The 22232-nt window shown below is 45.2% G+C and overlaps 1 protein-coding gene across 1 annotated transcript in view; it reads right to left on the bottom strand.

Moving 5' to 3' along the window:
- The window catches only part of dachd (dachshund d), a gene marked incomplete at its 5' end in the record, with an annotated part of 95094 nt that overhangs the window by 33306 nt on the left and 39556 nt on the right, over nt 1-22232 (bottom strand). Inside the window, 2 exons of the mRNA XM_079276390.1 lie at nt 5009-5161; nt 11465-11580. Coding sequence (XP_079132516.1) covers nt 5009-5161; nt 11465-11580 — 269 coding nt within the window. The remainder of the gene's footprint in view (nt 1-5008; nt 5162-11464; nt 11581-22232) is intronic.

Below are 22232 nucleotides of genomic sequence, written 5' to 3'. Positions count from 1 at the left end.
ACTCTCAGTCAGGCAACACTCCAGGTACCTGTCACCAGCCGTCCAGCTTCAGCCTCCAGCATGTGGCTCACACTCCTGGTTGGGGCGCAGACAGGCCTGGACGGAAGCCACAGATGTGAGACAAAAGGGCTTTCAGGTTTTTTGGAGGAGTGGGTTAGGGCTTAGTAGCGGTGTTTGGGATTAATTCAAAACGTAACGTTACAAAGAAAAAACACGGAAAGCTAGCGACGGCGGCTTTTTGCGTCCTCCCCTTTCACTCGTCTGTCGGCGAGTCGTTCGGACAGCGTGTAGCGGCATCAGCTGGCCGATGACAGCGGAATTCCCATATCTAATTACAAACAGGATTTCAGCTCCATTAGAGCTGGGTGGTGAGGACTCAGATGAGTGGCAGGGCAGCACCCAGTGGCCAAAGAGAGACAGAGGGCGGAAGATGGGGAGGCATGTGAGACAGAGTTTAAAAAAAAAAAAAGAAGAAGAAGAGAAAAACAAGAGAGAACGACAAGGCTGAGCACCGCCTTATCTTCTCTTCCCACTCCTTTTCTGCAGGTCGGAGAAACACTTATTTTCCTTCCGCTGCAGAAAAAAAAAGAGAAGCAATTCCTTCTCTTGGAATTGGCAGGTGTTTGTTAGTGGGCAGCTGACAATATTTCCTCTCCCAGTAATGAAGGTTGTGGCTGGGGTCAATGCACTGGGAGGGAGCGGCGGGGCTGTTTATCCCCCTAAAGGCCCAGCGCCACACGTGTTTTGCTTGGTCTGTGATCTGTAATTGTGGCATTTCCTGAGAGGCGCGGGGAACAATCCACATTGTGCTTTGAGAGGGCCCCCCTGCCCAACTACAGTGTGTGAGGGGGGGAATCAAAGAAAGACACACACCTCTCTCATTCTATCTCTCTTTCCCATGTCTCTCTCTCTCACTATCTTCTTATCTCTCTCTTTCTCAGTCACTTCTACAAACATATCTATAATATGCCCCCCCCCCCCCCCCCCCCAGGGTGGCTGGTTATTCTGGCTGAGAGTTGAATTGGCTGTTTTTTCTCTTCTTTATTCTTCTTCCTTATAATTAATAACATTGATGCAAACAGGAAGGTCTAATTGTGATGAATATTTAATGCGAGGGAGAAACATTAGCCTGTTCAATTTACATCAACACAAAGACGGCGACGGCAATCCAACTCTACAAACAGAACAGAGTGTCCTTCACCGGCTGGCTCGCTTTAAAGCTCCTCACAGAGATCGGCTTCAGACAAACACCGAGATGAGGCACCTGTACTTTAGCCCTGAGGAGCTTTTACTTTTATTTTTTCTCTCTCCAAAGGCTTTATGTAGAAGCTCTCTCTGATTAAATGGATCTATGTCCCTTAGTAGGTATTATCATCCTCGTTATCATATTGTGGCTGGTAACATCATTTGTGTAAGTAAACACATCCGTTTGTGTGCGTCTTAGTTTAAGCTGGGTGATTGTAAAACAACAAACTCCAGTCCGTTTCCTCAAGAGCAGCTGTGGTCTGATAAAAAAAACAAAAACAACTGCATGAAGTCATAGCCTAGTCAGCACTGCGATCAACAGTCGGGTCCAGTCCCAACAAAGCCACGGCCAAAAGCAGCTCCGTGCTGGATCAGTCAAGTGATTTATGTCTTTTGGATTGCCATTGGATGAATGGGCTCCAGAGCTGGACATATTAGGCATTGACACTCACAAAATACGAGTGAGACACTTATGGAACAATTCTGTAATTCGCTTCTTGTGAAATAACAAAAATCTAAAATCCAAAAATAAACATGTGAGTGGAAGCCATGGGGCCGAAGGATGAAGGAGGCAGCACACTGCTGGCTGCGCTCCGTGGCCCCGGCGGTGCAGAGCGAGGGGCCATATTTCTCCGGCGTATTATCGGGATGACTCCTGCTGGCCACCCTGTCACAGGAGAGTGCTTGATATAAACAAGAGATTGCTGCGACAGCCGGCAATCAATATTAGGATGGCTTCAGTACCAAACATCATTTGTCTCGGCGACCATTCCTTTGACCAAACGAAGCATTAATTCAAATCATAAATCTGAGCTGATTTGAATCCGAGGAGAGAGAGAGAGGGAGAGAGAGAGAGAGAGAGGGAGAGAGAGGCCCCTGTCTGACTGCCTGCCCCTAATGATTTATTTTCTACATTTCTGCGAGCGAGAGATTTGTCCATACTCGCTGACAGGTCACCTTCAAACGCCAGTGGCAGACTGTTCATCACCATGCAGACGAGCATCTCATCGCTGCGAGTAAATATTAAAGGAAAAAGAATCCAATTGATTGTGGATGGGGCCGAGAGGCGTCGCTGCCATATATTTCACTCAGAGAGCTAATGCTGTGGCCCCCGTGCACCCACACCTAGAGCTGCTCCCCCTTGCCAGAATTATGATTCTACCGGGAGTCTGTGTGGCTGGCTGTGGGCTCAAGGTTGCAATTTAAATTGTAAAAAGATAAAACAGTTTCTTATTAGCTCCATTGCCACAGCCTTGCTGTTGGTACTCGCATTTATCTTTATTTCCGTGACCTCGTATTCTTTTTTTTTTTTTTTTCATACGCCATTCTCTTGGAGTGATGACCTCACACTTTATGAATTCTGCATTGTTAAATCTGCTTAGAAACACATCCTGTTTTCATCTCACACGCCATAAGCTCGGCGGTGTCAAGTGTTACTGATGAAATGCATTCAGGAGCCGAGCCATTTATTACAGTAAGTGAATCAAAACCTCCATTTAGCAACCAAAGCTATGGGGATTACATTTGGTTTATAATTTGGTATGGGCTCATGAATCCGCACCAACATACATTATCATTCTCTTTAATACACTAAGTGGTTCCATGTGATATTGGGAAAATCCTTCTGCTTTTTGGGGCTAATAATTAATTGAAATGGCACAGAGTTAAAAAAACCAATGCTCTCACAGCAATTCAATTAGACCTTGTTAAAAGCTGATAGCTTTGGGAAACTGTGTTCACAGTTTCACTTAGCTATTAACAATTTCATTATTTTTATTTTTTCTCTCTATCTTTCAACACAAACATGTAACACTTCAAGAGAAAACAGGACTTACCTCACCGCGGTGGATAATTGCAGTGCATGCAGACTGTTTATTAAGAGTACAGCAGTGGAGACGGTCGTGTCTTTGGTTTGTGTGGGATGATTCATCACCTCTGGCAAAGACGGTTTGTTTTTTTGAGTTATGCATAATATGTAAAAAGCTACATGACAAAGTGCAACTGAATTTGGTGGAGAGACAAAGAACGAGTGATAAGCTTTTGGTTGTGGTCCGAAGAAATAGCGTGAGATATTTATGAAGCGCTCTACATGTTGTTACTGTTGAACTCGTACAAGCAACTGACCCTTTGATTGGGCCGTGTTCACAACAAACGCAAAGCAAAATGTTCGCGCAACGAGATTGCATACGAAGCCGAAGCAAAGACACAAATGGATGCAAGTACACGCAAAATCACGCAAATGAGAAATCCAGCGTTGAGATTCTCCTCCACCTCTGACGTCCTGACGTTGTTAAATAACAAATGGAGGAAAAAATATATTCACCCTGAGCGCTACATCATCTCATATTGATACAGAGACCAGACCAAACTATGTTTGTAAATGTATGTGTATAAACCATATGATACAAATTTTCGACGCTGCCGTATTTACGCCTATATGACGTTATTTTGAGTGTTGATGGAGCAGCAACAATGTTAGCAAAGCCGAGCAGCGATTGATCCGAGCTCCGTTCAGATAACAGGCATTCTAAAAGTTGTTTGCTTGAGAGAACTAACAAGGCACGAATTCAGACTTTTTACAAATCGGCATCATTATGTAGTTATTTCGGCATCCTTTTTATCCGTTTATTGCAATTAAATCACAGCTAAATTGTTTTGGGTTGATACAGCTGTAGTGAACCAGCCTGTGGCCTGCTAGATAAAACACCAAACGCCTCCGGATGGTGTTATGAACCCAGACACAACGGCGGTAAGTTTACCTGGATATCTGGGACTTCCACAAGAAAACTTGCTTTGCGTTTGGCGTGAACACAACATAAGTCCCGCCCCTCGAATGCAGACCAGCCAATCATAGCATAGCACCGTTCCGCTCCAACCAAATTTGGTTCAGGCTGATTTCGTGGATTTGGAACTCGCCATTGTTAAATGATGTGGAGCAGTGATACTCCGGAGAGGTTGGAAGGAGAAGTTTCTACAATGTTACGTTTCTACGTAGAAAGCTAACATTTGCAGTTATCACATAATGAACTAGCGTTAGCACTTCTAAGCTATGCTAGCAACTGAATGCCTACTGAATGTGTACACATACTGTATTTTAATGATTGTAACAATGGATAAAGACCTACCTGCTTTACAGGAACACTTTTGTTCCTTCATTTTATTGATATCTGTCTCAATTGCCAGGTGGTTCACTTTTACACTGTGATCTGTAGCTTTAGCTTCTATCTTTGTCTTTCTAACCTGTTTTCACTGATGAATCAGTTTGACATCCTGGATATTCCCTTCAAACACATATTGTACACCCTTATGTCTGCTTCTCTCTGATATCTCTTTTTGTTTATTCAGAGAGTGCAGTTAGTGACAGTGTGGGCTCCACGGTAGCTCTGACAGCATGACGGAGTAGCAGGAATCCTTGGTTCTAGGCAAATCTCTCAGTACAGGCCACACCTACTTCAGCCTAAACATATTGTCCTAAACAGTTGTCTACATTCTATATACATTGTATATTGTATTGTAAGTATTTTAAAGTCAAAGTGGTATGGTTTTGTGATGTGCCCTACTATTGTCCAATAATGGGTTGCCAAATTCTTGTGGCCGTATTAATAAAAACCCTTCAACTTAGGTCTTTGAATCCTCCAAGTGTGCGTAAAAAAGGAGATATGAATGCATTAACATCCTAATGTGTGCGTGTTGGTGTCTGCACATCAGACAGTTTGCAACATGCATTAGCCTTCCGTTCATGCGAGTGCGAACGTGTCCTCACCGACGCTGGAGCTGAGGTCTCCATTCTCTCCGTCGACCCCATGGTGGTTGGCGTTGCCGTGGTAGCCGCTCATCGCCTCCAGCTTGATCTTCTTGACCTTTATGGCCTCTGCGATGGCTGCGTTGGCAGCTGCTGCCGCCGCCGCTGTCAGGCCTGGAGAGAGGAGGCAGGAGAGACGAGACAGAGCACTTACAGACCACGCACTACATGTCTGCTGGGGCTGAGCTGCTGCACCTGCAAAACCTCTCTGAAAAAGCTGCCCTGGCAAGGGAAAGGGAAAAACACAAAGAAAAAGGACTTTTGAAATAATAAAACAATGAATAATTTTATACACTACGGGGAATAAGAGCCTATGAGATCACAGCTTGGTTTTTCATCTTCTGACAGGGGGATATCATCACAGCAGGTTATCATGCTGATGGGATATGTGTGTGTGTGTGTGTGTGTGAAGGAATATGATTTTTGTGAATGTTGGCCATTGCTCACCGCTATATTGATGTATTTGTACCTTGATGGGAACAGATGCAGTCAATATAACGGTGAATGATGCAGGCACTTTGTATGTACAACATATAATAGACTCGTATTCATACATATAATAGAGTAACAGTGATACAGAGTGAGACAAGGGGGGGGGGGGTCAGGGAGAGGAAAAGTGAGACAAAGAGAGACATCTTCAATACATGTGAACAAACAGAGAGAGGGAGCTGTGTCCTAACAATCTCCTTATCGAGGGTGTGATAGTGTCTAATGTATTGTATGTAACAGATCTAATCGCCTTGAATAATGCCGGACATTATTCAAGTATTCAAATTCCTCACAGCTGTATAGTGTAGTGTCTCATAATAACACGGCTCTTCTGAGAGTCGAGGCCGGTCATCAAGCAGAACGGAAACCTTTAAAGAATGTGCCGAGGACTCAAGGTTGTTCTTTGTAAACGGCTTTGAGTACATTCAACACTTGGAAGGCCACGTGCGGAAATTAGCTAATGCTCGAATGAAAAAAAGAAAATGTCAAGGAATGTATGCGAGTCAATAGCGTCACGATTGCATTCTCAAAAGCAAAACCCAATGTACTCAGGAAATGAATGAGGCGACAGACAAGAAGACCCTTTTGGGGGACGGGGCACCACAAAGTCCAATGAAAAGGGGGGATAGATTATAGCACAACATGGAGACTTTTTACTGCCCAAATAAAGCGTGAAAACTCCTCTGGCAGTGTGACCTGTGCACTCTGTAACACAGGCTGCAGAACTGGTTCTATCATGGAAGCTTCAATGTTACAGCAATTCATGAATCAGTGTGCAGCACTTAAAACATCTCTCTGAGCATTCTACACGGATCGCCTTCAGGCCCGAGGCTGCTGTTCTTCATCTGCACACTAAATGACTATTGACATCACATTTAAAATGGTCATTCACGTTTCCACGGCCGTCTGTAAACACGCGCTGGAACAGCAGTGTTTGACGCTCGTGCGTCCGCCCTGATCGCAATGGACTCCATGTGATTGATGCAGTGAGTCTGAGATTACGGACGTGCGTATGCCGAGCACACTGCAGAGATCATAAAGCACTGGTTTGTCATTGTGGTATTTCCAGGGTTCTGGCTAACGTGACTGAAATCTTTATTCATGAGGCCGCTCTCAAACAGCAGGGACAGATAGCGCTAAAGCTCCTCCAGGCCCCGGTGCGTCTCAGGAGACTCCCCCGACTCCTTCTCGCCCAACCTCCGGCAAGAAAATCAAAGATGCACGGCGAGGGGAGGAAAAAAAAAGAAAAAGATATGCGCCTATTAGCGGAATCAGTCATATCCACAACACTGTATATCACCTGCCCTCTTTACAGCACGCCGCTGTGTACTGGATACTGGTACTGGTTCACTTGACGCAGAACAAGACGATGTCCGCGTTTATCATCACAGAGCCGTCTCGTCTCCGTGATGGGACTCAAGAGCGGCTATTAGCCAATCGGGGGAGTACAAGGAGGAGTAGAACTCGAACATGTGGCTCTATTAGATACACGGAAACGTGCACGCCAGAGATGCGCCGGCCCGGGCGCCCCTCTCTCTCTCCCCTCATCCCAACAAGCTGATAGGCAGATGGCGAGAGTCACTCTGAGCCTCTGACATGGAGGTGCATATAATTTAAAGCCTTGTTTGCATCTTAAAATACATCAGCACCATATTGACGTACAGTATACATCATGTCACAGAGGGCCCTCTCGTTTGCAACGGGGCCCCGGCTGCTGTTCAATATGCATGGGCAGAACATGCAGGGGGGGGGGGGGGGGGGGGCCTCATAAGAAGGTGATACTTCTCCACATAATGAATGTGGCCTCTGCCCAGTCTGAAGGTCAGCCTTCATTTGTGTATAATGGGCAAGAGTCAACTGTTTCCCAAATGAGACGTATGCAGAACAGACCGCCGAGTAAATATTGAAATCACCTCTGGGCTGTTTATGTGATAAATTCCCCCCACAAATCAGGTGCCGCTCAAGAGGAGTGCCGCAGTGGAGCTTTTCCGACGCTCTCTAACTTTGGCTGTGCGAGGCTGGTGGTTTATTGCACTGCAGCCTGCGTGTCCTCGCCGCTTCCTTGGACTATATTTAACACAAACAAATGGTAACAAGAAAAGAAAAGAGAGAGAGAGCGGAAAAAAAAGAAGAAGAAATGAATACATGAAGAAGAAGGTGACAGGTTTTGATCAAATACGCATCGAGTAAATAAAATGCTACGGAATTGATTTTCACCACGGCGAAACACACGGAATGATCGCTTTTCCGTTTTTTCCATTCATCATCCCCCCCCCGGCCTGTCTTTGACTAAGTGACACACTCCATGAATTGAAATCTTTGTTCTGATAATTGTTCCATTTGGGCGGATCAATTGTCATATCCCGACGACGAAGGCCCCGGTGCAGTGGCTGTAATAAGGAAGCCGGGGAGACGCCGGCGCCCAGCAACAAGTCCATTAAGCTACTGGAAGTCTGAACGTCAACAAGACCCATCCCATAATAACCCATAATCTGCATTCATTACTATGCAAACAAAACAATCCTGCCTCGTATATTCTTTCAAAGTCACCTTTAGAATCAGACCCCCCCCCCCCCCCCCCCCCCACTCATATAGCCGCGAGTCAGAGTCCTCCGGTGCACAAAACAAACAGCGCGGCCGCATGTAGAGAGCCACACCAGCCCGACAAGAGGAAGAGGAACATTTGGACAAATAGGAGAATAGCGTGGCACTGTCACATGGGGAGCACAAAACAGCAAATAACACAGACAAGGTCTGATGGTGGCCCTTGGAGCAGCTGTCATATTAAATAATAATGAAGGATCTATTAATATGCAAAGGAAGCAGCAGCCGACTGGCTTAACGCTGTCATGCCTCTGCATATTGTCAGGATCTTCATCATTAATTAACATGCTAGCTGCCCCATACCTGCGCCAATGTCAGAACATTCTTACAACAAACACCTCGATGCCTGTGCCCTCCGCAACTAACTCCTATAATTAAATTAAAATCAGATTAACTTCGCACCAGCACACCAAACACTGACTTTTAGGACTTTCTCTCGCGGAAAAGAAAAAAAAGACAAGAAGAGCTTATCTGTCGTGTTTCTGTCGTGTCTCTGTTCCGGCCTGGACAACAATGAAAAACACACTTTTATTTATCGGGGCAAGCGGGATAAGTGTTACTCCATGTCAATGAGCGAGGCATATCATTTTATGCATGGACTGGTGGTGGTGACAAACTGGGGGGGGGGGCTGGGAACAACGCGACTCTTAGGTACACCGCGCCACTTGAACTGTGCTATCCACATCATGAGAAATTTAGTATCAATTACGCAGCGCGCTAACCTTATGACGAGCGGGCGGGCCGAGAGGGGAGGGGGGGCCGAGGCACAAAGAAGTGACACTAAATTACCTGCCGCACACACTAGATCTATTTTAAAGAGGGCTTGAAGTGGCACCGGATTAGACGATCCACTCCAGGAGCTGACGTGCTAATTGTACATCAAAAGAACATAAATATTACAATATGTCTCCCAGAGAATCAGCTCTCTGAGGCACCGGAGACCCACACACACATACTTGTACGGTAGGAGCCAGACAGCATTAGGAAATATTGTTTTTTACATCAGGATGCACCCCCGGTTACGTGTAGGTGACATTCATTTCTCTAATGGTAAACGCAGTGCTCTTGCGTTATTCAAAAGGTTGAAGCCCGTGTCCGGGATATCAATGAATTATATTGAAGCTGCTGCTTAAGTAGTGGCCAGAGTGTGAGTGGAGGCCCTCTCCACTTTAAAGGAGATGTCATCTGAGTGTGGTGTCAGTCCGCTGCAAAAATAATCCGATTTGGGGGGCTCAATCTGCCTGTAATGCATCAGCAACTGGAAAGGCTCCAGCACCGCCTCCCCCCCGCCCCCCGCTCATCTCTCCCTGAGGGCATGAACGCAAGCATGCAGGCACTAGCACATTTACACACACACATATATATATATATATATATATATATATATATATATATATATATATGAAGGTATTTCCCTTAAATGGAAAGCTAAGCATATTAAGATGTCCTTTTTCTAAATGGAACTGGTGTCAAGGGCAACGATATACATGTTAACAGTGTGTTTCACACAGGCCTCTCTGGTCCTCTTACAGTGAGGAGAAGACATCTTTCCACTGTGTGGAATATGCTTGAATATTGATTTGAATCTCAGATGATTTCTGTCAATGTCTAATTTGTAACAAAATAAATAAATAAATCACGGCAAACATGGGGTGAACTGAGCGAAGAACCCCACGAGATGTGTGAAGACGTCCCGTGCCTATCACGAGGCTGCATTCAGACACTCCTGGGAGCCAGAGCGCCAGCGTCGTAAGTTTGCTCATGTTAACACCAGGAGAGAAAGGACGGAGAACTCAAGATTTCAGGGAGTGTCCCGCTCCTTCTCTGCAGCGTTAGAGTGCTGCTGAAGCCGACTCATCTGAAACATGAACTAACATGACGACATGATAGTGTAACTAGTTAAGACAGTTTCTCAACGTCGCTTTTTCTTCTTTTTTTATCATCAATCAGTACATTTGGACATGACAGGGAGATCAATTAGTCGCCTACTTAGATGCCAACTTATGTGTGGTCAATTATACTCCATTATGACTCCGTCGAGATCTCTAACTTCCTTGACGTTGGATGCTTAATGCCGTAATCAAAAACAATAAATGGTTTTTAATTATAACACAGAAACTGATGGAGAAGTTCCGTCTCGCCACAGTTGAGAAGTTCAAGGCCGTTATGAGAATGCCGAAAAAACTCAATTATTTTATCTCTGCCCCCCCACACCCCCCGAGTAGGCTGACTAAATGTCAAGATCATAGAGTCCCTCTGGGCTGAAAGGGGGATGATATCAAAAGGCTGTTCTGTTGCTTTATGTTCCACCAAATAACATGGGTCCCTCTCATCATTGTCCTTCTCTGTGTTCACTGCGGCCCCTTTAACTTCGTCTTCCATACTGCCAGTGACCACCTCACCCTGTTCCCACAGTTCAAAGCGCTGGCCTGTGAGCCTCCATTGTACTGAATCACAAGGATGGCCCAATCTGTGCTTAATACTGAATATCAAAACCCGTCGCAGGCACTGCATGTTGCTGGGGAAAGAGAATAAAAACACACACTTCCGGACTGGATAACAAGAACAAGTCTGTTAACACTGTTATACGGCCAAGATCACCGAAGAAAAACCAGCTGCGGTGTTTAATCTCTTTGCAGTTAATAGCTGGTTAAATGCGTACTGTACACCGCATGAGCATTCAAAGAGCTCCGTTCAACAGCGCAATATCGTTAAAAGACGTCGAGAGGGAGAGGCGGAATATGCAAATCGGAGCACTTACAGCCGCCGACATCAAAGCAATCGCAGTGAAGCCCGGCCACAAATAGAACAAAAGCACTGGTTGCAACAAGACTCGGCCCAAAGGGGTACGTTAGGGCACGGCCGCGCTTGTTGTTGATTCTTGTGGCGATAAACTCGCTTTAGCATCATCACTGCCTATGTACATATACCAGTGGAGTGGATTTAATCGCACTAATTAGAATGCACTCCGGGGCGAAAAACGCAACATCTACTGGAATAATCTGAGAGAAAAGATCTCCACTCCAATTTATTCTCCCCTCTCCCTCCCCCTTGGTTTCCAGCGGGTTGAGCACGAGGATCTGTTTTTGGTAAACGAGCGAGAGGCTGGTGTCTGGTGGTTCGAGTGCATGTGTCACTTTGGACTGGTTGCCATTTGAAAGGACGAGCTGCAGGGAGGCCACTGGTGGGAGGCTGCATGTGTGTGTGTGTGTGTGTGTGTGTGTGTGTGTGTGTGTGTGACAGAGAGGAAGGGGGAGACAGGACAGACCCAGACAGTTGGAGTTAAGAGCCTCAGCGGCTGTGACAGAGAGGACCGTGCCGTACCTGTGGGTGGGATCATGCCGGGGGACATGAGGCCGGGGACCGAGTGGGGCATGATGTGGGGGTTCTCCAGCGATGTCACACTCTGGGACCTCTTCGGAGGTCGGCCCGGTCTGGAGCTGAAACACACGGCAGAGAAGGGGTGAGAGACGGAGGAGGAGGAGGCTGGCGGGGGGGGGGGGTGGGGGGGTGTTAACATTTGGAGCACTCCAGAATGCAATTCCATTCCAAAGAGCTAACATGTACTGTAAATACATTTATTTTCAAGGACAGTTGCTTTCTGCAGCTCAACATAATAGACCTCCATAACTAATTAGATTACACGGTGAATTCATTTCCTTTATTGAAGATCAACCACTTTTTGATGCATAATTCATAATCCGTACCTCGTTACCTGTTCCCCCATATTAATATCCCCACACTGTTTGAATTGCCTCGTTTGCATATGCTAAAATCCGGCCGCGCGGCCCTCGGCCTGGAAATTACATGTTAACTTGTTATAATTATTGCAGTCAGGCCACTATTGATTTATGAGACTTTTAAAAACCAAATATGTGTAGTTCTGGTAATGAATGATATTTTAAGGTTCTTCAGGAAATTAAAAGGCAATGGCTGCCTTAGGAAATGTTCTGCTTGCTTGATTTAATGCGCGCCTTAGCTGGAAGGTGGTGTGACAGAGTGATTCAGACCTGTTGGACGGTTTCTGATGGGGGAGGGGAGTTTTATTACACCAAACGAGGGGCACAGATCCAGCCGTGATAAATGACCGTGCCACCTTACTGTGCAGGGAGAAAAGGGCCTTCAAAGCAGATACACCCCTGACTCTCCACACATCTTACTCCTTCACTTATTAATACAGCTTCGAGTTGCAATCAATACCTACTTTGCTGGCTTATAGTTACAAAGAAAAGCCTACAGGGTATAAAAAAAAAAAAATTGCAATAAGCAGTATAATGAGGGGGCCAAGATGCCGTAGAGGTATGTTCTATATGAACAAGGAGCTGGGTGTCTCGGCAGAAGATGAATTATGGCGACTTGACACAGGTGACATATTGGCTTCATACATTATTTCACATACAATAGTCCATTTTCAAGCTTTACCGGGATACTAAGTTCTCCCTAATATGAGCTGAGTTTAATCCATCTTTAAAGCACCAAAGGGCTTCCGTAGTGCACGGTAACTATGGGAGGGAACGTACGCGGATAAACAGGAGAAAGGACAGGGCCGGAAATCAAACCCGGGACGTGTTGGATGAGCTTTAAAAAAACCCATTCAAGTTCATTTTTATTCTGTTAATAAGGTTTGAAGGGGTGTGACAGCGTAGAGATGCAGCATAGACTGTACATTAGAAGCGGACGTAGTCGTCCTGACTTCATCCGTCGGTTTGTGGACCCACGTTTTGAAGCATGGAGTTCTGCGATATTGCCGTCGCCATCTTGAATTACGGCCACTGCCATTTTTTTTATTTAACCATATTTGGAATGCGGAGGAGTGACGTAGAGACGTTGTATTCGTCTCTGGTAGCGGTAGCAACCTGTCAATCACAGTAAGCCCGCCCTAAAGCATACTCTGCTTTATGGTCTGTTTGACTCTAAATGGACCATAATGTACTACATGAACATCATGTTGTATTGAAGAAGACTTGAAACTACAGATTGAGACCATAAACTCATGTTTACAATGTTTACTGAGAGAAGAAGAGAAATTTTCTCATAGACTTCTATACAACCGGAGGAGTCGCCTCCTGATGGCCAGTAAAGAGAATGCAAGTTTTAAGACACTTGCGTGTCAGCTTCACGCAGCAGAACCGGAGGTTGCCGCCCGAGAGGCACCGATACCAATGCCGCTGGACCGGCTACCAGTAGGCCGATCTGTTAATTCTAATAAATAACAATTCAGTATATTTATACCTACGTATTTTTTATGTTCAATTTTGTTGTACAAAGTTAGTATAACAATGTTTAAGTTGAGCCTGATGTTACATTCCACATAAAAGAATGATCCCCGTCACTACCACACAGTGAGGCAAACAGCTTAGTAATCACACAATGCAAAAACCGGGTACCGATCCGACACCCTAACCCAGGCATCGGGATTGGGACTGAAGAAGTCGGATTGGTGCATCCCTGTGCCAATGTGCAAGCTGTTGTCCCCACAAACATATCTTTATGGATACTATTATTATTTTTACTGATCACTCATTAGACACCTAAAACAGTATCTCACTACTTGTTAATTCATTTGTAGGGTTTTGTTTTTTTTCTTTTTAGATGATGACTCATGGGTCTAAAAAAGAATATAAAATAATCAATGCAGCTCAGCTCATGAGCTGTTCTGTTTTCTTTGACACAATGATGGCTCATTCAGGACTTTATCAGCCCCGTACAGTATATATATATGAGGCTGTTTGTGTTACAGTACATTTCACTACATCTCCCAAAGGCAGTATCTGCAGAGTGATGCAGCGTGTTACAGCTCAGATAGCACACCGCCTTAGCAGTTGAATTTATTCAGCCGTGTCTTGTGAGGTTTATTTACCTCAGTCCTACTAATAGAGTGCACTCGCGCTGTCTGTCTGAATGTGCTGACTCTCTCAAATGCTGGCTCCGGAGGTTTTAGGTACTAAAAGCAGACCTTCACCCGACTGTGTCCCTTCGGAGGGGAAGATACAAAAAGTGATAGAAAGAAGTGGCGAGAGGCAGGGGGGGAGAGAGAGAGAGAGAGAGAGAGGAAAGGAAAGAGGGAGAAATGAGCACCCGCTCAACCTAGGAACGTCTGGAAATGTAATTCCTATTTCTATGGACCTCTTTGATCTTATGAGAGGGAGAGATCGCACACAGTTTTGCTGTCATCACTTTCACTTGTACTCCGGCTGAATTATTTATGAAAGACCTCAATAGAGGGTATGTGATGGGTAAAAAGGCTTTTTACCAACAATACTAAAAGGAAAAAGGCCCTCAAACGGACAGCAAAAAAAAAAGAAATGTCACATCAACCTCAGATCATGTCAAAGGGATGTGAACTTGGGTACAAAGAGCCAGGTAAAGTAAAGGTAATGCTTCGATGGCTGCAAAGAGACTGTGTCCGCGGTGTTTAAAGGGGGAGCGTTTCAGCTGCTCTCTGCACACAGACGACGCCAGCCGGCCGTGAACTCGACACACCGACCGTACAGGGAGCTTTGAACCGAGGGAACCTCGGAGCAACAGGGAGGCCTCTCGCCAATGAAGGTTAGCGCCTCGTTTCCCTACGAGCCAGCAGCAGGTGTCTGCTGTGTAACAGAGCGGCTATCTCCTCTTTTTATTCCATCTCATCACAGCATTCCGTTTCACGTGGTTTGGCGTGATGCACTTTAACAACGTCTTATTTAGTTCTTCGAAGTCCGTCTGCGGATCCGCAGCGGTCGGATCCATCCAGGCTAATAAGCCGAGTGCAGAGAGGAACTCAACCTGGCCTGAAACAAAAGAGCTGCAGATGCTGATTCCCTAAATAGACTGGCACAGAAACGGCTCCAAACTAGGCCATTATGGCAACAACAAAAAGATAGCACAACTGGATTTAGGATTGGAATTTTTGGTTCATCTCATGCCTCGGCCGCTGTTGTCTTCTCTAATCTTCCTCGCCTTCCTTTCATTATGCCTTCTGCACTTCCAAACGTTTCAGAAAATAGGAACGTCTGGGCTTTGAAAATGGACTTATTTGGACAATATTATTTCTGTATTGGAGGTCAATCCTGAAAGAATTCTATTCCCTGCTTTATATATATTTACACTGAAGATATTCAGAGCGCTCATATCTCTGGCTTCAATTAAGGAAACAAAATAGGCCCCCACCAGCTCTGGGCCGGGGCCACAAATATGTTACGCATGTATTCCCTCTATTTTTTTGTGTGTGTGTTTCGCTACCATGGTGAAAGGAAAACAGCGGTGAACTTTCCCTGAACCAGACTTCCTTTAATGGCCCCGGCCGTGTGTTGACCCAGCAGAGTCGGGCTGGAACCTGATACCATCCAACACACTGTGCCGCGCGGGCAATCAGATTACACGGGGCCCGACAATACACTCCGCACGAGTTCCAATTTCAGCGCTGTGATGCAATAAAAGCACAATAATTTAATTCACGTTCTCGCCCCGTTTACAGGAAGCCGACACGAGGTGATGGGCGTAATAAGAGGTATAATATCGCGTGAGATATCAGGGGGCGCTTTTCTTATTTTTTAGATCTCATGGCCAACAAAAAAAGAGAAGAATTCTGACATCTCACTATCAAGACTCTTTTCTGTCGACGGAAGCAGTGACGGAGATCTTATTACCCAGCGCGCCGTTAATGCAGCGATTATGATCCGTTATAAATCAATTGAAGCCACAAATGTAATGTTTAGCCCGAGTGAGTGGATTCAGTTACACACGGAAATCTCCCGCTCCTCCCATCTTCGGATATCTTCAGGAATTCAACCTGATTATGTCAATAGTGACTCGGGCTTGCAGAGAAAGCAGCACAATATTATTTCCTGCTGCGTATGATTGAGCCATTAACCTTTTATCTCGGTCTTTTGTTTGACGTCTCTAAAAGGTAGGGATGAAGATATTTATTCCATTTCCGCCCCGGTCGGCTCAAAACAAGCGAGTGAATCATTCCGTCTGGGGCTTGTGTAAACAAAAGGCCTCTCCAGGTCTCTGCCAATCAGGCCTTATAAAATATTAACCCAATGTCATTGCCCTTTTAAAAATCTCTCACCTAGAATTCCCTAATTGTTCCTTTTCTTTATCTCTCCGGTGCAGAGAGTAAATAAATTAACAAAATAGCTTTTATCGCCCTGAGTAACCTTTTAACTGAAGGATTATCTGGGGTTTATTTTTCATTTCTCTCGCAGCGATAGCAGAGCGCGCCCCATTGATTGGTTCGCCGGGGTGGTGACCAGCCATGAAAACAAGGTCTTATTGATAAAACAAAGCAGCTCCTTACCTGGCTTGTTTTTAAGTGCCAGGTCAGGCAAAAATCGGGAGGCCTCGGACCAGCAAAGGGGGCCCCGACTGTGCCAAGTTTATGCTTTAATTCGGTCCAATCAAACACTTTAACAATATGCGTGTGAACTCTCCGGAGAGGTTAACTCTGTTTGTAGAAAGACGGGGATAACATGGCTGTGGAGCATTACCACCAATTTCAAATCCCCACAGATCAGATAGCAGGGATGCAATGTTTTAACTTTAGCTCCACAAATGAGTTGTTTTGGAGACGAGCTGTTTTGCTTCCTCCGCTTTTGAAGGAAAAAGCTGCCTGGTGGCAATTAAAAGGAAGACTGACATGCAAGTAGTGCGCAGAAGTCAAAAAGGAGCACATGCTGATTTCCCCACTGTGGATTTGTGGTGTGAACACATATGTCTAACTAATTATGTGTTCTCAGTTCTCCGGTTCCCACCTTGATGAGCAGCCTTTTAGTTGCGGAGAACGCCATCGTGTTAGCAAACACAGCAGCACAGATAACATGCAAACCAACAGAGGACGAACCAAGAAGTATTTTTATCAATCATCTACACACACATTTCAGTTTTTTCTAAACTTTGTATAATATTTAACCTTGTTCAAAAACTAATCAGCAACTGTTTGATGATTGATTGAATGATCAACCAATCGTCAAATAGTTGCATGTCTCAAAGATAAATGTCTCTGGTTGGACCCAGTGTGCAGACTTCCTGTTCTCAGAAGCGTGTTGAATGAATGTCTCTGAGTTTGAGTCTGGACGGACAAAACAAGCGATTTGATAATATCACCAGGGGCTCAAGGAAGCTAAAATAAATTACTAACAATTGATGCATCATTTAAAAAATAATTGTGAGAATATTTGTTAGTTGCAGCCCTCTTTAGAAAAGAATAAAACAAAAACCGCCGGGAAAATGACAGGAATACATGCTACCTTCAACAGAAAGGGAGGAGAAAAAGAAAAAAGATGATTTATACTTCCTGCTGACCTTGGCAGTCTATTGGTTGTGATGATCGTAATCTCGGAGTCACAGTGTGATACATGGGAATGCATTCACTCATCCATCTTGCTCATGCATCCATCTATCCTCACCCACATCTTGTATCTGTATTTGCATTGAGCCTATTCTTGGATTATCTCAATCAGCTTCCCCCTTGCACCTGTCAAACACCACCTCGCACAGGTAGCCCCATCGCACTTATCTGATCAAGATAGCTGGATTACAGCAAGTTTATGAGTGCGAGGGGAGGAAGAAAGAAAGAAAAAACACACAACGACGACACTTTTTTATTTATTAGGGGTAGGAACAGCTGCATCCGCCGCAAACTGTGAACCTTTGTTACGGGACAATATATCACAGATCAAATGGTGTGAAATCAAAGGCGAGGAGAGAGTTAGCATCAATCCCACTAAAACCCCTTTTAAAGTGCTGTCTGTGCTCTGATCCCTGTGCGGACTAATGTGCCGGGTTGAGATCAGTGGTCGTTGGGAGAGTCGGTGCCTCTGTCTGGGCTCAGGCCTGATTCGAACCACGCTGGGGTGAGACCATCGCAGGGTCTGATGCTGGCGAGAAACCCGCGCTCCCTCCCTCCCTGTATCATGAAAAACCACAGCCCGGGCGTCGGGATGAAAAATGGCTGTTACAGTAGCTGCAAAGAGCTTACTCCTGTAATCACATTCTATTAGGGCTGTTTGAAGCCTCTCAGCTGTGAAATGGAATCTGGAGGAAAAAAAAGATCTGAAAAACACGATAAATTGCTGATTATTCCCACGCGTCGTTACTGTTAAAAGCTGATTTCATAATCGCGAGTCCGAGATTGTTTAGTATCACATGGACTCTGATAATGAGTAAGCAGACATCACGGGAGCTGATGAGGAAAGCCTAATTGGTTGACTTTCTCCATGCCTAATGGATGATTCTCTTAATTAAAAAGATACTGTTCCAAATGTTGGGAATCAGATAGCGCTTAAAGTAAATGCTGTTCATCAAATGTATGAGAATGAGCAGTTCCAGGAAAGCCTAAACGAGATCGTTCGATATGATTTTGTTGCAATATTTATTAATTGCGAGTGCCTTTGGTTAGCGGGAGGAAAAAAACAGAACAGGTCTTATCTTCAAAACTGCGAGGAAATTTTCATCTAACCGCTCTCACTGATCTCTCTCCTTTTTTTTCATGAACTGCGATTGCATATGAAACAAGTCTTCAAAACAAGGCTTTAAAAACTTACCCAGTCAGGGTGCCTTTGAGGATATTTAATTAAAATCTAATCCTGCATTCATTAAGGCTCACATAAATTAAGCTGTCATTCATAAGATTTATGGATTCTCATTTGCATATTGCATACAATTCATCAATTACTCAAGTATGAAAGGAGCGCATTTCCCTTGGAGCTGCCTGCTAGCCTGCCAACATTTGAAATGAGAGAAAGAGCACGACTGTCAGGCATTCACTGCAAACTTTTTCCCCACTATGTCTGCGCGCTGATTAATCTCATTTTCGAGGCATCCCTTGCAAGATTGTACACAGTCCAGCTGCACTTTTCAATTATTTCTCCTGTCCTCTCAACTAACTTTGAAAGCAGAACGGGCTAAATATGGACTGGGGGGGGGGGGGGGGGCTACTTTAGTCTTTATGTATATAACATGTCTTCTTTTTTTTTTTGCTGGAGTTATCATAAATTAGAGAGAGGGGCTTTAGAGATCCTAATGGAGAGGAAATGTCATCATTTTTATTGCAAATCCCATCAGGCAAATATTCTGCATGCTATAATAGCATTCTTCCTGTCACATTTAGAGAGGAACAGGTCCAGCAGGCATTCTGACAGAGGGAGAGAGAGAGAAGGGGTGGAGCAGGGGGGGGGTGACGTGGACGGATGAGGACAAGAGAGAAAACAAAAGAGAAGGGGGAGAGAATCTTAGCGCTAAACACATAAAAAAACTCCCCCTTTTTCTTTTTGGTTTTGGAAGCGAGGCTCTGGGAAACACAGTATGGAGTAAGTGCTTAAACCGAGCCGAGCGTGAACGCATCCAAGATAAAAAGGTCAGGCCAAAAGCAAACAGACCACTCGCGAGGACGAATGGAATTAATTGACTCATTAATATGCATGGCTAATAAAGCTCAAAATCCGAAAAAAACAAAAATCATTGTCAACCATTCCGGTTTTTTTAATGGCTCTTATTTTCAGCTTGAGAAGAGCTAGTCTACGGGGCGTATCAGTCGTAGGAGGGGTGTGGAGTTCCTCCGCCGAACAGGCTCGGGGTAACCTCGGCGATGTATGCTCATGTCCTCCCCAGCAGACAAAGGCAGAGTTGTTCTGGTGGAGGGATTAATTGAGAATTAATCCCAGTTTCTGGCAGTGGAACAGACCGGCAGTTAGAAGTGAAAGTCATCCTGAAGGGTAGTTAATTGGTTCCCCATAGCAAAAGCTTTGGAGAACAGAAATCAAGCTGCATTTTTTCCCATTAATCCTCCCCATTGTTTTGTGAAATTGTTGTGGAGAGTGACTTCAGATAGAGTCAACAGTTAAGGCTTTTAATTTGCTTTTAATTCCGCCAGTGGGGTGACAATTAACAAACCCCAAAGAACAATGGCTGTGAAAATTATGCGTTCGATTGACTCTCAATGACTCCGGAATCAAAAACCGATAAGCAATTAATACACTGTACTCAACAACTGGTGAGTACCACCAGCATGCTCGATGCGCTCCATCTTGCTCCCTCCCTTCCTCCCCCCTCTCTCTCTCGCCACTAAAGCTTTTGAACTTTGGGAATAGCACTGCCGGATTGTCGGATGTGATTAATTTCAGGTCTAAATGGACACAACAGACAGAAAGGGTGATGCAATCATAACACGAGGAGACGCGGTGACTAACAGCAGAGATGGCGGAGCGAGAGAACGCAGGGAGAAAGGGGGGGGGGTGAAAGATGTGGATAGAGAGACAGCGACGACTCGCAAACACTCTCTGGGTTCAAGCTAAACAGGAAGGCTGCGGTGATTAGCATTAATTGCACTGAGGATTGGAATCCTGTGTGAAACATTAAACAAAAATGATCTACTGTTTATTCGCTTTTTTTTCTTCCCTCCCCCTGATTTCTTTTTTTTCAATAATTAATGAAAAGTAAATACTTGAAGGAGTCCAAAGAAAATGATCTGGGGAGGAAAAGAAGTGTTTACACAATCAGGAGAAACGTCTCTCTCTCTCTCTCTCTCTCTGTATACATGGAAAGGTTAGGGCTCCAGCCTGGTTCTCACTGCCCCCCCCCATTAGAAGTAACTGTGCCTGTTCCCCAGAGTGTGGACCGCTGTGAGAGTGTTTGCATATTTAGATACAAGCAGCGCCTGTTTATGCGGCTCCACTCGCCGCTGCTCAAGTTCACTCCGACGCCGGGCCCTGATCAATTTAGCCAGCTGTGCTTTAAACGCTGTTTACAACAATAACACAGCGGCTAACAGAGCAGGGCCTAGCGTGCGAGCTCACGCACACTTCCCGGACGGATGGAGACGGGGGGAGAGAGAAAGAGAGAGAGAGAGAGAGAAGTTCAGAGGGAGCCCCCAGCCTGCACATTCCCAGACGAGCATTTGTACCGAGTTAAAGACAAATCAAAGTCTGACTCCTCTGCGAGACGCGGAAGAATTGGATTCCGTCTGCGTGCGTCTCTGTGATCCTCCCCGGAAGAATCCCATGGCTACGAGCGACGAGAGGAAATAAACAGAGTCCCACCCTGAAGTGGGCCAAATCGAAGGTGGCACGTAGCGAGTTACAGGGGCTTTTTGTTCCTGACGAGTGACTGGCATCGAGCACAAAATATAATGTCAGGCTCGCTAAAAAAAAATAACTATCCTCCCCGCGTACATAACAATTGCTGTCGACGAGCAAACAGCTCTGTTTGGGTGAGATGCTGCACTCCTCCAGACTTCAGATTTCTCTTTAAAAGCTTCATAAGAGAGAACAAACCTCCATTTAAGCCTGGCAGGAGAGCAAATAGGCCTGCTCAGCAGATAGCGGTGAAGCTGCTGGTGTCCCCTCGCTTGATGATATAATTCTTAATGTACAGCCTGACGAGACATAAATCTTACCCAAGCATCACCTCACCTGGATTCTTTTTTCTCTCATGATGAATTGTTTGCTACATCTCGGAGACTAAAACCCTTCAACCTCTTCAAACCCGGGTTTCTAATAACGCGGAGGTGTTGGGGAGAGGTGACAGCATGATGAATATCACAACAGACAGCTCCAATATGGGACAATTTTACCAGATCGATATCTCGCTGCAATATCAGAGAAAAGGAGCTGATATTAGTCTACACAGTGTATTACAGATGGGGTACATTTCTTCTTCGCTGCACTCCCAGTGAACCTGGACTATATTTCATCCGTGTCAGCGCCGGTTTACGCACTCACAAATGCTCTGGAAACTAATCCAGACGCGGTATGCTGCGCCAGATGCACGTGCTAAAAAAAAGATCCGTATGTGTGCGGGTGACGCGCCCTGTAACCCCCCCCCCTCTCTCTCATTCCGACGCGGCGGACAGAGTTGCAAATAAACTGTGAATCGCATTCGGGGATGTTACAGCCCGTAATTTCTAGTGAGAACAAATGTTTTGTCACATTCTAAGAGAGAGATCACGGGTCTCACGAGGGAGACGCTTTTGAAAAGCAACGCTGGGGCGAAAAAAGGCTTTTCACGTTTGAAAAAGAGAAACAAATATGACAAGTACAGAGTAAAGAGTTCTTTGAGTAAAGCAGCTGAAATAAAGGTGGAAACACTGAATATTTGTTGCACAAGTGGA

The sequence above is a fragment of the Melanostigma gelatinosum genome (assembly GCF_949748355.1).
Source record: "Melanostigma gelatinosum genome assembly, chromosome: 10".
In the NCBI taxonomy this organism is placed as follows: domain Eukaryota; kingdom Metazoa; phylum Chordata; class Actinopteri; order Perciformes; family Zoarcidae; genus Melanostigma; species Melanostigma gelatinosum.
The sequence above is the reverse complement of the archived record's forward strand: the minus strand, read 5'-3'. Positions and strand labels throughout refer to the sequence as shown.